Source organism: Strix aluco, chromosome 3 (assembly GCF_031877795.1).
Source record: "Strix aluco isolate bStrAlu1 chromosome 3, bStrAlu1.hap1, whole genome shotgun sequence".
Taxonomy (NCBI): domain Eukaryota; kingdom Metazoa; phylum Chordata; class Aves; order Strigiformes; family Strigidae; genus Strix; species Strix aluco.
Genome location: NC_133933.1, coordinates 49077391 through 49092807, shown reverse-complemented (window position 1 = coordinate 49092807; position 15417 = coordinate 49077391). Strand labels below are relative to the sequence as shown.

At 40.5% G+C, this 15417-nt stretch overlaps 1 protein-coding gene across 2 annotated transcripts in view; it reads right to left on the bottom strand.

Annotated features, from left to right (window-relative positions):
* PCNX2 (pecanex 2) overlaps positions 1 to 15417 on the bottom strand; it is a 160742-nt gene that overhangs the window by 4680 nt on the left and 140645 nt on the right. For both annotated transcript variants that reach the window (XM_074818460.1, XM_074818461.1), the window contains 5 exons: positions 14131 to 14234; positions 6575 to 6719; positions 5163 to 5393; positions 4538 to 4812; positions 3332 to 3516 (listed from right to left, as the gene is read on the bottom strand). In XM_074818460.1, coding sequence (XP_074674561.1) covers positions 3332 to 3516; positions 4538 to 4812; positions 5163 to 5393; positions 6575 to 6719; positions 14131 to 14234 — 940 coding nt within the window. The remainder of the gene's footprint in view (positions 1 to 3331; positions 3517 to 4537; positions 4813 to 5162; positions 5394 to 6574; positions 6720 to 14130; positions 14235 to 15417) is intronic.

Sequence of the window (15417 nt, the reverse complement as noted above, 5' to 3'; positions counted from 1 at the left end):
TTGCTTTGGTTTTTCCCAATACCCAAACTATGGAGGGGGGCGAAGCACTGAAACTCCTCCAGATACTGAAATCTTGCAAGCATAAAGGAATATAAATCTCATGCTGTCTTCTAGAAGCATGATTGCTTGCTGAATTCATGAGGGTTCCAGTAATGCAGAATTTCATGTCCAAACTTGTTTGTATTATACAGCTGAAACATGCTGTTTTACATCCACAGACCAGCTTTCCAGAGGCTGGTATCATCAGCCCCATTTTTCAGATGCTGAAGCAAAGAGAATTTAGGTAACTTGGCACAGGTGGCAGGCAGAGCTGGGCCACAACCTAACTGGAGCACTTGAGCTGGACTAAAACCTGGTTGGTTTGGCAAGCGCTGGACACTTTCACACCCCACTTACTTACAATGTATCTTTAGTTCTACTTTTATACTCCAAACAATAAAAAACTAATTTTCCTAAGATGGCACACAAAGCAGCATTCTCTGTAATGAGAGCCCTGAGGTCTCTGCTTGCGAGCAGTGGGATGGGCGCACGCGGCTCCTGTGTGCCACGGTGCCACTGTCCTCCGCGCTTCGGGCGCGATGAACGGGGAGGGCACACACTGTGACGGGGTCAGCCTGGCTGCCGCACTGGCAGCCGTGCCCATGTCTGGCCTCCACAGGGATTCAGGTTCTTCAAACTCTGGGGTTTTGTTTAAGTACTTTGGTTTTCACATCTGATGGTTATTTTAATGTGTTACCCTTTTTAAATAAAAAGAAAGAACTGGAATTAAGAACAGAGGGGCTGTGGTGTGTTAGTTTGTGCAGGGGCTAACGTGGCCAAACATCTGTTTGTGATTTAAACTGCCAAGCTGACCCCTGTCCAAAAGTATTCTATATTCATCCCAAATGCAGTGGTTAGAGCATTGGACAGGAGACCACCCGCGTCTACACATAAATAACTCCGTCCCTGAAAACACTTAGGAAACAATGGCTGTTCTATAAACTGCATTATGAAATAAGGACACTTTAGGGGAGAACCCCACATGTTTCCAGTGCTCCCGATTTTGGTCACACTTTTATATAGGGCTTTCATTGCATTTTGCAGACTCAGTGGCACCATTCTGCAAATGAAATATGAAATATGAAAACATTAAATGCACTTAATTCATAGATTATGAGTCTAGAAGGGATTGCTGTGATCATCATCTGCTGTGCTCTATAGCATGAGCCAAAGAACTTCCTGGAATTAATTCCTGTATGGTATTACTAATTACTATGATTATTTTTAAGAAACGCATCCAATATCTCCAGTCACGGAGAATCCATCTTAACGCTTAGTCACTTGTTTCACTTTATTTACTCTCACTGTTAAAAATGTGCACTTGATTTCAAATCTGAATTTGTTTAGCTTTGTTATATCCAAGTCTACTCAAATCAACTGTCTTTGGTCACTTCTTGTTGCCCAGGTAAGTACTTACAGACTGTGATCAAAGCCTCTTTTGCTATATAAATTGTTTGAAAGCTCTTAATCTTTCACTACAGGATGCATTTCCCAGATCTTTGATCACTTTTTGGCTCTTCTTTGAACTCCTTCCAAATTAAAAATGTCCTTCTTAAATTAGGGCACTAGGACTGTGCATGGTAGGCCAACAGTGTCCTGAACCAAAGTCAGACTGACAGACACACATTTCTCAGGTCACCCCTTTCATTCTGCTTTTTTAACAACAGGCATAGCATAAGTTCTTTCCCAGCCCTCTGGTATTGCCATAGTGTCCCAATACTTACTGAAGATCAAACAGAGCTTGCTTTTTAACCAGCTCTCTTAAAAACCTCTTCAATGAGAGTCATATGGATTTACTCAATTAAGCATATAGCTTTGATAGCCATTCTTTCATGTTCTTTCTAGCTGTTAGGATGGAAGGAACTACTTCATGATCTGATCATAGAAATAGATCATCTGCAGTTTTCCCAATACAAACCAGACATTTCTTTCTCATTCCTACATTATTGGCAACTCTGCCTTTCTATGTAGTGACAGATCGAGTCCACTGTTAGGATTTCTTTTGCTTCTAATACTCTTTAAAAATAGATGGCCACAAACTCACTTTCATCTTTTTGTCCCTAATGGTGCTAGCCAGAAACTTCTCTGTTTCATTCTCTTTCTCTTATCAATAGTCTCTCAGGACTGGATGCTGATTTGTATTTGCTATTTTCCACTTCCTTGCATTTGTTGTGCGTTTCTTCATTTTACCTCAAAGCCAGGTTGCTTTTCTTAACTAAGTGGGACCTTCTGTCTTGATTGTGGTTTTCTGGGCAACCAATACGTTCTTTTAAACAACTCACAATTAACTTTCATTCTTTTATGGCGTGCTCAGGATCATTATTTTACAATTAAGTTTGCTATTCTGATTATTGCAGTGTCAAGTTATGAGTATGCACATGGGGATTCCTCTAATGCTAGACTCAATTAAAAGCAGCAGTTATTTTATTCTTACAACATGATTTATATTCAGGGCAAGATTTTCTCCAGTCCTGTCCATTATCTTTAATGATAGGTCAAAATGATCTAACAGGAAACAAACAAGTGTCATACCCCTCTAGTTCTCTGCTTTAATTTATACAGTAATACCACAACTTGTTGAAAGGTTGAGTTAATTGGCTTTACATTACTGATCCCACAATGATAGGTCTCACAGTGTCCCACTGCTAAACTTAACATATATTTCCAGTGTGAAGGCCTGTAGTTCTACCTTGTCAATATATCTGAAGTACTTATGAACCCATAATTTAGTATGAGAAGGGCTCAGCTGTTAGTTGATAGAATGATTGACAACATTTAATTTTCTCCTGATAACTGCTGTATAGACTTCAGAAATTATTTCCTATTTGTTTGTTCTCCACATGTGTTGATGAACAGCCAAACCAATTCCTCAAGTAAATTGCCGTGGTCCTTCCAAGATTATTAAGATTTTTGCATATGTTCACTTCTGCTGTTCCCAGCCAACAATAAGGACAGGTTCACTGTGGTACGGGCTCCCTGCATCGCACATGTAGACTCCCTCCCATCTGCATTTCTCATTCTGGCATTGTTAGTGGCACCTCCTAGTCCAAAGGTTACACATAAAGGAGTTTGACAGTGGAACCTTTGGTGAATCACATTTATCTTACCCCTTCCTAGTAAATACCTGGAAGAATATCAGGAAGCCATGTCCTACATGTTCTTGGTCACTAGGAAAGACAAAGCTCTCTCCTTCTAAAATTAGTTTTTGACTGGGTATGAGCACACCCAAAAGCATCTACCTATGTGGCCCCTCAGAAGACTACAGAAAAAGCCAAGTAAATTGTGCAAATACCTGCACGCTGGTGGGCCTCTTGAGATGAAGCTTGCAACTGAGGAGTTCCATCTCTGGTGGGCTGTGAGCTACTGCTCTGGCTTGAATTGCCTGTGGAATTGCTGCTAGACGAAGACCCCCCTCCACTATCCACGTCTTCAACGTTACCTCTCTCGTGGTGAGCTGCATGGCAGTCCTTCCGCATTCTGTTTGCGGGAACACACACATGGTCAGCCATTTATTACGTATGAAAATTTGTGCCACCAATGTTAGGTGCCCTTAAGATATGTAGTTGTACTCTCTCATACCCCACTGCAGGTCTTTTGACATTTTATGAGATAACAAATATGATGATGTGGCAAGCTTACTTGGAACAATACTGTATATGACACGAACCAAATCTTTCCGTGTCTGTGTTAAGTGGCTTTGGAGCCTTGCAAGACCTTAGGATTCTATCTAATGAAGATCAACTTTTGCATGAGGTAACCAAGCAGCAAAACAGAGGAATGGGCTGGAGGGGGCTCAGAGGGAATGAGCTGCATGGTGGGGAACTAGCATATTAAGCCACTAGATTTAATCTGGGAATTTTTGCGTAGGCCTGAGCATGCAAGCTGGCTCCCATAGTCTCTCCATGGTGCCCTGCATCTCCTCAGCCACAGTGGCAATAGGGCAGGTGGAGGAAATGAGACAAGAGCGAGTTATTGCTGTATGAAAAGTAAATGTAGAAATGAGAGATGGAATGTGTCAGATACTGATCATGCATACCTAGGGGAGGTCATGCAGTTTTGGTGGATAGTAAGTACATTTTTAGATGTGTTTTGGTCAAGAACAATGACTTGGGGATGATCCTGTATGCTGCCAAAGCTTTGGCTCATAACCCACCAGCACGTTTACTCATGTTCTGACACGTCACTGAGTTACAAAAAGATACCCTCATTTGCAAGGCATGAACAGTAAAATTCCCTGGAATAAGGGAAATGTCTGTAGTGTTAAGTGATCTGATAATGAATCTTGCTGAACATGTACAAAGCTTTGCTTAAAAGCCATGAATGAGTTAATGAATTTGCTTTCTGCTATATCTGTATGGCTATTTTATTATATTCTGAGTTATTTGCAATTAATTTTTTACTCATAGATAACAGTATGGAATTACTCTCTTTTAACAGAAAATACAGTGGAAACGAGACTGCGGGGTCTCTATCTGCATAGCCAAAATTTAACACCTACCTTAACCATTTGGATCTGAACCACTTTTTAATGTTGTCCAAACTGACAGGTCCCCCCCAAATGTTCCTCAGTTGGCTGTGTGTCCCAAGGTACGAGGTGGTTAAAGGGGAAACGTACATTGGATATCCCAGTGGCTGATCACATGAAGAATTAATTAAGTTCCGCAAGACCTGTTTATTGTTCTGGATGCTTCCTCTCTCCGGGTTACGATTGCGTAAGAAAATCAGTTCCTGCTGCTGCCCAGCCCAAAGCCCTCTGACGCACTCCTTGTTGACCTACAAGTAGGTTAAAAACACGTGGATCACGTGAAAACGTTTGCTACTTAAGATGCAGAACTACAGGGTCTAGGTAGAACAGCAGTAGCTGTGTGTGCAAACACCTCGTGTCTTTGCACCAACAGGTTTTATGAACTTGTGCAGCTACTCCCTGGTAAAGCATGGAATGTTATTTCAGATACACAAACAAATGGGTACAAAATGGAAGTCAGCTGAAGAGAGTTCCTTTTAGCCTCCAGTCTCTACTCCAATAACTACTATCAACCTCTCCTTTTGGCCAGATTACTCAGAAATAATATTAGTTGCCACATCCCTAAATCACTGCAATATTAGAAAAATGGTGTATGTACCTTGATAACCTTGAAGCTCAAGTAGCTTTTGTGGAGCATGATAACTTTATATTCATCTGCTCCTTCATCCACCACGTGTCTCAGGGTTAGCAGCTCCTCCCTGTTGGAGAGTACAGCGCTGCGCCAGGCTGGGTCCCCTTCGTGACAAATCACAACCTTTTCTTCAAAAGCTTGGATTGCTTCATACAAAACTGCCGGGTCTTCATACTCATCTGGGCAGGTGAACTGGTCCTGGTAGTACAAGAAGAGTATCAAAAAGGTCAGGTATATTTGTGAAAACACAAAAACTATTAACAGTAAACAAAATCCTGGTTTTGGAACACTTGCCAGCTGACCCCCCAAGTGACTTGCCATTTGATACAGTGTGTTTTTGGGGAGGTAGAACAACTACTTTAACAGTAATATAGAAAGGTACAATTTTTGTCTTATTGTAACTTGTTCTGATGTCATATCTCCACTGGACGAAGACACTCAGAGCATGCCAGCTTATCCACTTTCTTTTTATTAAGTGGGAAACCACAAGAGGCAGAGCTTTTGGGTAAGCCAGAGGGAGACTGGAATCACCTGGGGCATTCCACAGTTGTTGTGGAAATCCTTATTTTTATTCATGGAAAACCACCAACAAAAGCACAGACTGGGAATCCATCAGCAGATATCACAATATTGTGTTACTACTTTAGCTGACACGCATCAATACGACCAGTGATAACATTCATAGAACTATTTTGTCAAATTCTCAGATATTAATTCACAGCAGTTCCACTTCAGTTATATTCAGCACAATTATAAATATCATGCATGATAAAAGTGTATGATACTAAATCGTAATGTGCCAGAGCAAGAAGGAAGTCAACTCCAAGCTATACAGGGGTTGACCTGAAGAAATTGGAGCAACTTCAATGGAGATGTGCCAGATTTTTACAACTGAAAACAGAACAGGGTCAGAAACAGCCTAACATAAACAAAGTGTCACAGGGTGACACTAACCCTTCAAACCACTCTCCTCTCATCTCTGTCATTTAACATACGGAAGCATTACATGTGTATTGCCCGTCACGAAAGCATTGATAAATTAGCAATGAGATTAGTCTAATCAATGTATTTCTTTCCTATCTAGAAACCATCTTTATAGTATCCACTCAAGTAAAACATGACGGTCAGTTTTGTTTTGATGAAAAATGCAGGGTCACACTCTTCAAATTGGCAGTGAGGGTGTACAGAAAAGATCAAGTGAACACAAATTAAATAAATGCCAAGCTTTTCCATGTTCATAAGGAAGTTTCTCAGAATAAGGCAACAAGTACTCCAGTTCCCTCTCATTTCTTTTCCTCTGGACAGTTTCTAAGGTTTCCTGTGTTTCCCCAAGAAAACAGATACAGTAGTAAAAGTTAAAAATTAAAACCAGACCCTACCTGGTGTAGCTTCAGAGACATTCGGATTGCTGGGGCAACAACCTTATGCAATAGATCCATGTCTGCAAAGACCCACTCATCTTTTGCCGCTATCCGAAAGTCTCCTTTGAACAGTGCATGGAGCCCATAAAGAAAAGAGTCCAAGCTGTAAGAGAAAGGCAGCGGTCACTCCCAGAGCCATTCACAGCTCACCAGCCACTGGCCACTTGCTGAGTGGTGCAGTAACTGGTGTTCCTGCAGCACAGGGTAAGCTCCTGCAGTGCCGGGTATAAAGCAGGGGTCACATCGCACATTTCTAATTAAAAAACATTCCACGGGGTAGGTGGTTTCCACAAAACGAGCGTGGCACCTGGAATGAAGGATGTCCTAAGGATGGGTGGCTGGGTCACAGGGTGCCTCAGGGTGCTGCGTCCCTGCGGCTGTGCCAAAGAGACCAGGTCAAAGAGTGCCAGCTGCTCTGCAATCCCTGTGCAGGCAACAGAACCTGCCCCCTCACTTGAAAGTTTATTGATTGGCCCTGTTACTCTTAGCAGTTTTCCTTGCAAGGTAAAAAAGAAAAAAAACCCAGCTGTAAATAATATTTTCAGCAAATCTGAAACTTTTGTCATGAAACTCAAACCCAGACATGAACATTAAACCAGATGTACTAAGAAGAATACTAAGTTTCAGGAACTGCTTGGCAAACCGGGTGAGAGCATGAATCAAACAACAGGCATTTCATCCTGAAACAATGAGCCCTAAAGCAAACGTGCACTGGGTTTTGCTTTTCTAATATAAGAAACTAGATGTAACCAGTTCTGCCTGAGCTTGGATGATGGTTTGCCTGGATGTGAATTTAAACAAGAGGTAAAAGGTACAAAATCGAGTAGCTGTTAGAAAATGGTTGCACGAGGGCTTTGTGAAGGGAAGCAACCAGCTTTCAGCTCCAATCTGCACCCCGAATCACGAGCTTCCCACGACACCACAGCCACTTGTATAACGCTTCATGTAGCAGGACTGCTGTCCTAATGCTGCTCTGAAGAAGTGATCTCGAAATTGAGGAAAACAGAACCATCTGTTAAAAACAGGCACCTCTTGCAAACCCACAGGACATGGTTTCATCTACCTACCAAGATTTTACTCACAACAGCTGATTTTTTAGATTGTAAAAGCTCTGAGGAGAAGCTGCATTAAGATGTTAGCAGTTTTCATTACCGCCCAGGCTTTCTCTAGAGAACGCATAATCTTTCCACATAATTGAGCTTTCTTAATTATTTTAGGAAAAGGAAAAGATCTTTTAAATTTTTTCTCCAAGAGAGGGAGAAGAGAGATTGGGAGACTGCTTGGCCTATCTTCAGCTCAAATGCATTCTAATTTTGCCCTTGGTGAGTAGCACGTTTTAGAAAATTAAAATGGGAAGATATATATGTTGTTACCAGAAAAACAGCTGGATACCGATTTTCTCCACGAAAGCACCATGTAAGACAAATCAACTAATCAGTGGGACCAAGGCCAGTCAGGAAGGCAGGGCTGGTGTTGCTGCTGGGAACATGAAGAGTATGGGGAGGCTCTTGTGAGTTCTTAACTGATTTGCATTTATTAGTACTAAGTTACATATTAAAACATGCCTATGTGAGACAGGCACTTACTCAGATCTTCAAAACATTCAGGTGCTGATTTCAATGGGAGTTATTATGTGTCTTCAAGGGGTGAGTCCTTGTCATCCCCACTGACTTTCAATCAATCATCTCCACAGTTTAGAAAATGATAACATACCCAAATCCTGCTTCATAGCTAGGAAAACCCTAGAACAAACCAACCAGTTAGGGGGAAAAAAAATGGTGGGTGCAGCCTGTGTGGTGAAATATGTGACTATCATCTCCTTTGAAAAGGCTAGAAATCAGGAAGGGTCCTTTCACTCACCCACCCACTAGACAACATCCAGCATACACAGCTGAATCCTTGCCTGGAAAAAACACTTCTGTATCTAAATATTTGTCACAGGATGAAACTGAAAAAACTACCCTGAACTCTGCACCTAATGATGATCTGTAGTACAGTTTTCCCCACTAAACACCCCCTGTATTTGCTCCAAAAAGTTGACTGGGATGAAGGGAGGAGTAGGCAGGAGAGAGAATTGGTTTTTACATCATTAGAGGCTCTCAGAGCCAAATCTGAACACCAGAGTAGACGAAGAGTTTGCATTCACATCAGAGTGTCTTATAGGCATCGGCACATGCTAAAGAGGCTGCTGTGAACAGCAGCATCTGCTGAAAGCAAGGCCAGGACTAGGACAGCTATGCAAACTGCAGCTGAGCATCAGCAGTGGGAACAGAGGGAAGCACGTACAGCTCTCACTGTGTTTAGTTAAGGAAGACTCATCCATTTCTCATCCCTCTGCATAATAAGTTCTGTAACCAGCATTTTTAAGAATAAATATGACTGCTACAAGGAACAAAGCAGTGGTGGCAGTAGTTGTGAGAGGCTGAGAGTCAATTATTTTATATATTGTATTTTCCACCAGAGAGGTCTGGATGAGATTGCTGTATTCACAAAACCGTGGACATCTTTTATTCTCCTGCCAATTGTAATGAGGCTTCTGGGTACATTCTGCCTATAATGTGACAGTACCTCAAGCCATCACTTCTGTAACAGGCAGCCCTTAATCCACATAAGATACAGTTGTTTTTCTTCCCATTGTTATGCTCTCTCCTGAAAGTCTAATAAGATTATAAGGAAGCTATAAAGCCAACAGCTTTGATCTCAGGCCTGACTCGAGGTTGTTGCTGCTTTCTTGGCCCAGTTTTAACATACCTCAATTAGTAATCTGCTGTAGTTACAGGCTCGTTTCAAAATATTTTAAAAACTAGTTAAGGTAAATTCACATGCCAAAGAAATGACATTAATCAGGAAGAGACATAAGTACTATTTCTGGCAACATTTCTAACCCTCTGAGCTAAGAACCCGAAAAGCTGCTGTCACAACTGTGAGCTATTTTAGAACAAGACTAGTAGGTGTGTGGGAACCATTGGCCCCTCAAATGTGCAGAATAGAGGGGATTAAGTAGCACCACAAATACCAGAGGGAGGGCAACAGAGCCAGAGCAAATACTCCCTCCTCCAGCACTCCTTACATTGCTCCAACAGATGAAACTAAAAGCATTTGATAAAAGCCTGAAGACAGTATGGATGAAGACTAATGAGCAGGTGAATATATCTGTGTGTATTTTGCACAACAAAGCCCATCCTCTGTCTGCAGTTTATAGACCTTTCCCAATGTTAACTGTAGATTTATTTAAGGAATAAAGAAACATGCATGTCTGTGAGCTGGTAATGACCTGGATGTCGTAGCTCACCCGAATGAAATACCTTCAATACTAGCCCTTCTAAATGTGAAACTTTAGATGACAGTGGTTGTGAGCTAAGAGTCAAACTTTCCTCCCCTGCTCAGCTCTGGCAGACACAAGGCTGCACTGTCTGCTGGAACTGCCACCAGCCATGCAGCATCACCGGCAGCATTGTGGCGCCATGTCCCACGCCCTCCACCTCTTTCCCCTCAGATGCTGGGCACTGCAATGTGGTGCCCAGGAGGGAAGGGGCAAGTGGGGCCAGCTGCTTCCCTGGGCTTCAGCATGAGCAGTGGTTCCTCCAGGCAGAGCCCTTCCTTGGCGTGACCCTCTGTCCACGCCAAGTGATAGCACCCAGAGGGAGCTGAGGGGACCCAAGCATCCAGGCTTGCTAGCATTGGAAGTATCTGATGAGAGATGCTTTATTAAGAGATTTTTATATTTTTCCAGATTTGAAACATATACTAAACATTTATGTATTAGTAGGTCTGATGAGAGATGCTTTATTAAGATCTGATCTTAATATCTGATGAGAGATGCTTTATTAATATCGAGATTTTTATATTTTTCCAAATTTGAAATGTATACTAAACATTTATGTATTAGTAGGTCTAGTGGTTGACTAGGATTATTAAGTAATTCTTTACAAATGCACATCTAAACATATCACTCGTATTTGAATAAATGAATGGTAATGTCACGTCGTTCTTCAAACTGCATTTTGTGCAGGATGCCTCCTAATGACAGTTTAAAAGAGCAATTTGATTTGCATAGCAATGTTCTGCCTTCTTAATGAATGCATTTATTGTGTAATCTAGTGTTAATGTTGGGTTTCTACTGACATTTACATGAACAGGTACACTGAATAATTATTTACATACATTATATAAGAGCATTTAAAATCTTGGTTTACACAGTGACATTTACTGATTAATAGATTAGTCAAAATCATGTGTACATGAGTGCAAATTGATAGTTTACATACACAACATAAACTTGAATCTCAGTTCTGTAGTGCACACCTCAGTGTAACATTACCTTTGCATTACTATTTCTGTGCAGCAGTTGGATGAGTGTCACTGCTCATGACACAGCAAGGGCTAGACTTAGTCCAGAGGAAGTTTCCTACCACCTGCACAGTTACCCCAGAGAACAAAACATGGACCACAGAGCACAGATTCTTGGCTAGTTTGCTCACGTTGGACATATATGAAACTATTAATAGAAATAAGCGTGAGGAGAAGACTACAATGCCTATCTGGCCACTACATCTCAAAGTCATCACAAAACCTGTAGGAATGTTGTACACAAGATGCAGTTGAGTGTGACAGAGCATGTGTTAGGAGCCCTGATCTCTTACCAAGTGAGCCAGCTCCCAACAGCCGTGCACGTGGTACATCCCCCTCATGCACACAGACGGCTGTGGGACTGCCTGTTCTGACACCATCTCTGCAGAAAACTGTCTTCAGCACCAGTAGGCTCCAAGAGGTCCCAAAAATATCCTGACACCTTTTCAAGGAAAAGGACTGTGAAGCATCACCTAAGGAACAATTCCTCCAGCTTCTGAGGATCTTAAGTACTTCTCCCCCATGTAACTGAACGCAGACCTGCATCAGCCTGAGAGCTGGGGGCAAGGAACCAGCAATAATGCTCTAAACCACCCTCCATAAGAGCTGCTGTATCTCCATCAAACACAGAGGGAGGGGAAGGAGACCTGCCTTCAGTGCCTGAAGTTAATCCTGGGGAACATCTCCTTCTGGCCTCAGCAGTGTTGCACATGTTGGACAAAGTCTCCTTCCCCCTGACATGCCATATAATTGTATTCCTATCGGAGTCTCACTGACTGGTGGCTTCTTTGTGTTTAGGTAAGTTGTGAAGGTCTGTGTGAAGCAGTAAACACAGTAAGTATGGTAAGAAATGCCCTCTGTGCTGAAGTGAATGTATTTAGGGCATTTTTGCTGATAAACGTCTTGATGTCAGGAGGTGGCATGCCCACCTTGCTCCTTAGTTAATAATTTCTACTAAATTATTTTTGACAATTATAATAAATATATAAATTCTTTAAGACAAGAATAAACATATTTCACCAAGCTAAAGTCATGTTTTGTAGCTGTAGCAACTTATAACCTGAATTGTGCTACTCAGATTCCTTTTTTTTTGCCCCAAATCTTTCTGACAGTTGAAATGTATTAAAGGTAATTTAACCAGGTGGGTAAGTGACACAGTTTTTCCACAGTGAAACTTTTCTAGGGAAACCTTTTGTGAAGTAGCACTGAAAAAGATACTGACAGAAGCTTCCACTTAATCCCTTTTATGTCACAAAACACATTTTAAAAATATAGTGATTGAATACTGCCCTGGAGCACTTGCTTAATAAAAAGAAACCCAGGATGTAATTAAAGATATAGGATTATATAGAATAGATTCAGAAAAACAGGAATAGAGCTGTGCACTGCAAATGAGTGCTGCATTTTTTGCTTTTCTAGAGACCTCCCCAAGAAAAGTATTTTTAAGTATGGAGTGTCCACTCACCAAAAGAGACAATCTAACTTGGTTGATTGGTAATTTTCCAGATTTTAAAAAAACATGGTATAGCTGACTCCTTCAATTATTATTAAAATCTTTACAGAAGACTCTGTAAATAATTATCCTCAATATTCATACTTTCCATGTTAAGCTTTAGAAAGTCTGTGATAATATTATCTCTTTACATTAGCTACTAACTATGTAAGCCAGTACAAATAGGTGACACTGTTGCTGTATTTGTACTAGTGCCAAAACACTGTAATCAAGATTTTAAGATCTGGTGGAAAGTACGTGCAACATGATGACAGTTTTAGGAAGCTCTTGTGATATTTTTAGATGCATTTCTAATATCGCTGTGACGTATCTATTGCAGGCCCAGATCAAAATCTCTTTAATCTTTTCTCAAAAAAAAAAAATCATAAATGCACATCAACTTTTCTATCATGTCCCCAAACATTAAAATTTGGATCATGAAAAAAATAGGGCAATTTTAGAAATATCAATGACTTACTAAACATCACACTAATTTGAGTGCATAGAAATGAAAGAAACAACTCAGAAGAAAACTACTACAGGAAGGGAATGTGCAAAGACTAGTAAAAAAGAGATGATGAAAGCCACTTTAGAAAGCAGAAGGAAGCCGCACACCAAGAAATAAGCTGTGTGGGCCACAAACATTTTGCACGACTGATTGAAAGAGGAAGACATAAAACCAAACGTTACAAACATCTCAACAGATAACAAAGCTAGAATGAATATTTAAAAGGACTGTTTTATCTTATAACACAAAATGCATTCAAAATCACACACGCTGTCTTTGTTTGCTTGTTAGTAAGACAAATCCTCTCTAAGGAGCATGTTGATAGAGGGCTAGCTAGCTTTGCTCACAGTTTTGTGCCAATACAGCAAGGTCACTTAGAAACTGTATTTACTCAAACTTCTCTACTGTTACTAAACGCCTGTGAACACAGGGAGTTCAAATACATTTAATAAAAATCTAAAATTAGGTGAGAAGTTAGACTTTACTGAAATAAAGATTATTTTATTAATAAAATGCCTTATCTATGTAACAGTGTAAACGGTACTTTGTAGTAGTCAAACAACTCAAAATTCCTAGTGAAAATGGAAGAATCCCTAATGAAAACCTAAGATGAAGAGCACATTCAGAAGCAATCTTAACCAAGCGTATTTTAATTAACCAGACTTTCTAGAAGAAGTGTTCTGAATGAATGAATAAGGTAGACTGAGAACAGACAAAGCTGTGGTCTCAAGAGATGCAAGGTTCTCCCTTCCTCAGTCACCAGAATGAAGTGGCACAATGAACAAGAATACAGCCCTGAGGAATCCAGGACCCTTATGGATTTATTATTATTTAGCTAACTAGATGTTGGATGACTTAGCAGTTTCTTCCTCTTCTGGAGGAAGCCAGCATTTCAGTAGCCAGGCCAGGCGTGAATGAACACAAGCAATCAGTACCCATTCTTTCAATGCAAAATTTGCTTTGCCCTATGAAATAAAGACTGGTATTAGTCATTTAGCCAACTACCAAAGTAAAAGATGTCCAGGAATGGCAGAAAACAAATTATTTTATGGAGGAAAGAGGCTCTTCATCTTGATCTAAACTTCTGTTGAAATTCCACATTAAGTGAAAAAATACAAATGGGTCTTTGCTTTAAGATGAGGAAAAGGGATTCCTAAAAATTACCTGATGGCCATATTGTGAGCTGCAGTTCCCAAAGCTCTTCGACCCAGTATACACAAGGCAAAGGAAAGTGTCACTAGAGGAGAATCCTCATCGCTGTCGAGGTGCTACAAAGTTTTAAAAATAGCATGTTATTCTAAATGCAAATACCATCTTTAAAAGCACTGCAATACTATAAACAGTAATATTCATAAAATTTGCATGTAGCTGGACCTCCACACAAAAATATTCTTTGCAATTAAACAGAACAAGAAGGAAGATCATTGCCATCAGAGGCTTTCTGCAAAATGCAAGCTTAATTTGCCCACTGGCTAGAAACAGAACATTTCAGTCTCGGATAGCAAGAAGCCAAGGGAGGGGAGCTTTGTCAGTGGTGGGGGTTTTTTTGTTCGGTTTGTTGGTTTTGGTTTTTTTTTCCCCAGATCTGACATTCTAAAACAGAGCAGATTCCTTACTGCTGAGAGAGACTGCAACTGGAGGCAGACAAGCCCCTTTTCGTGGGACACAGTGCCTACGAAACACCACCACAGACTCCAAAAGAACAATCTATTTGGAAAAGTTTGGAGGAACAAACTTTTAGTGAATAACAATATATATCTAAATTGTATGCCACTGATGACACTGACCTCACATTTTAACAAGCAGTCAAAACATTTAATTTACATTTACTAGCTCAGGAGAGTTTCTTTACTGAAATTTTTGCAAAGAAAACTTTGCTATCAAGCAGGATGAAAAAACTGAAACAACCCCTCATAAATGTGCACCTTTAGGAGGGTACGGACTATTATTACAGTCCATGCAATGAGTGATTTCTTAGAGCTTTCTTTGACTCTCAAACTGAAGCCAATTATAATGGAGAATAATCCTTCTATAAAATACATTGATTTTCAGGGCTATGTGTACAGTAAAGCTTTTTATACATCTCATCTACATGAATTTTACCTCTATATAGTCAGTGAATCACAAAAACAGAGGTAAAAGAAAAAGGTGTAAAAAAATATAAATATGCATGTGTGTGTGTGCACATTAGTGCAGGCATTTGTTTGTCCTTTTAAGTCTAACTGAGAAGTTTCAAGTCTATTGGGCATCCCTAAATCTGTTATTCTATTTGAAGGTCTCAGCCACATAACAAGTGAAAAAGCATCATTTAAGAGTGGCTCTCCCTTCACTGTGCAACTCTTCGTGTGTCAGAACTTGGGAGCTGAGACATGGAGATGGGAAAGAAAGGAGATGAAATATTCTCAGTAGGAGGAGATGGTGGGGAAGGCTCAGAGGACATTCAGTGAAAAC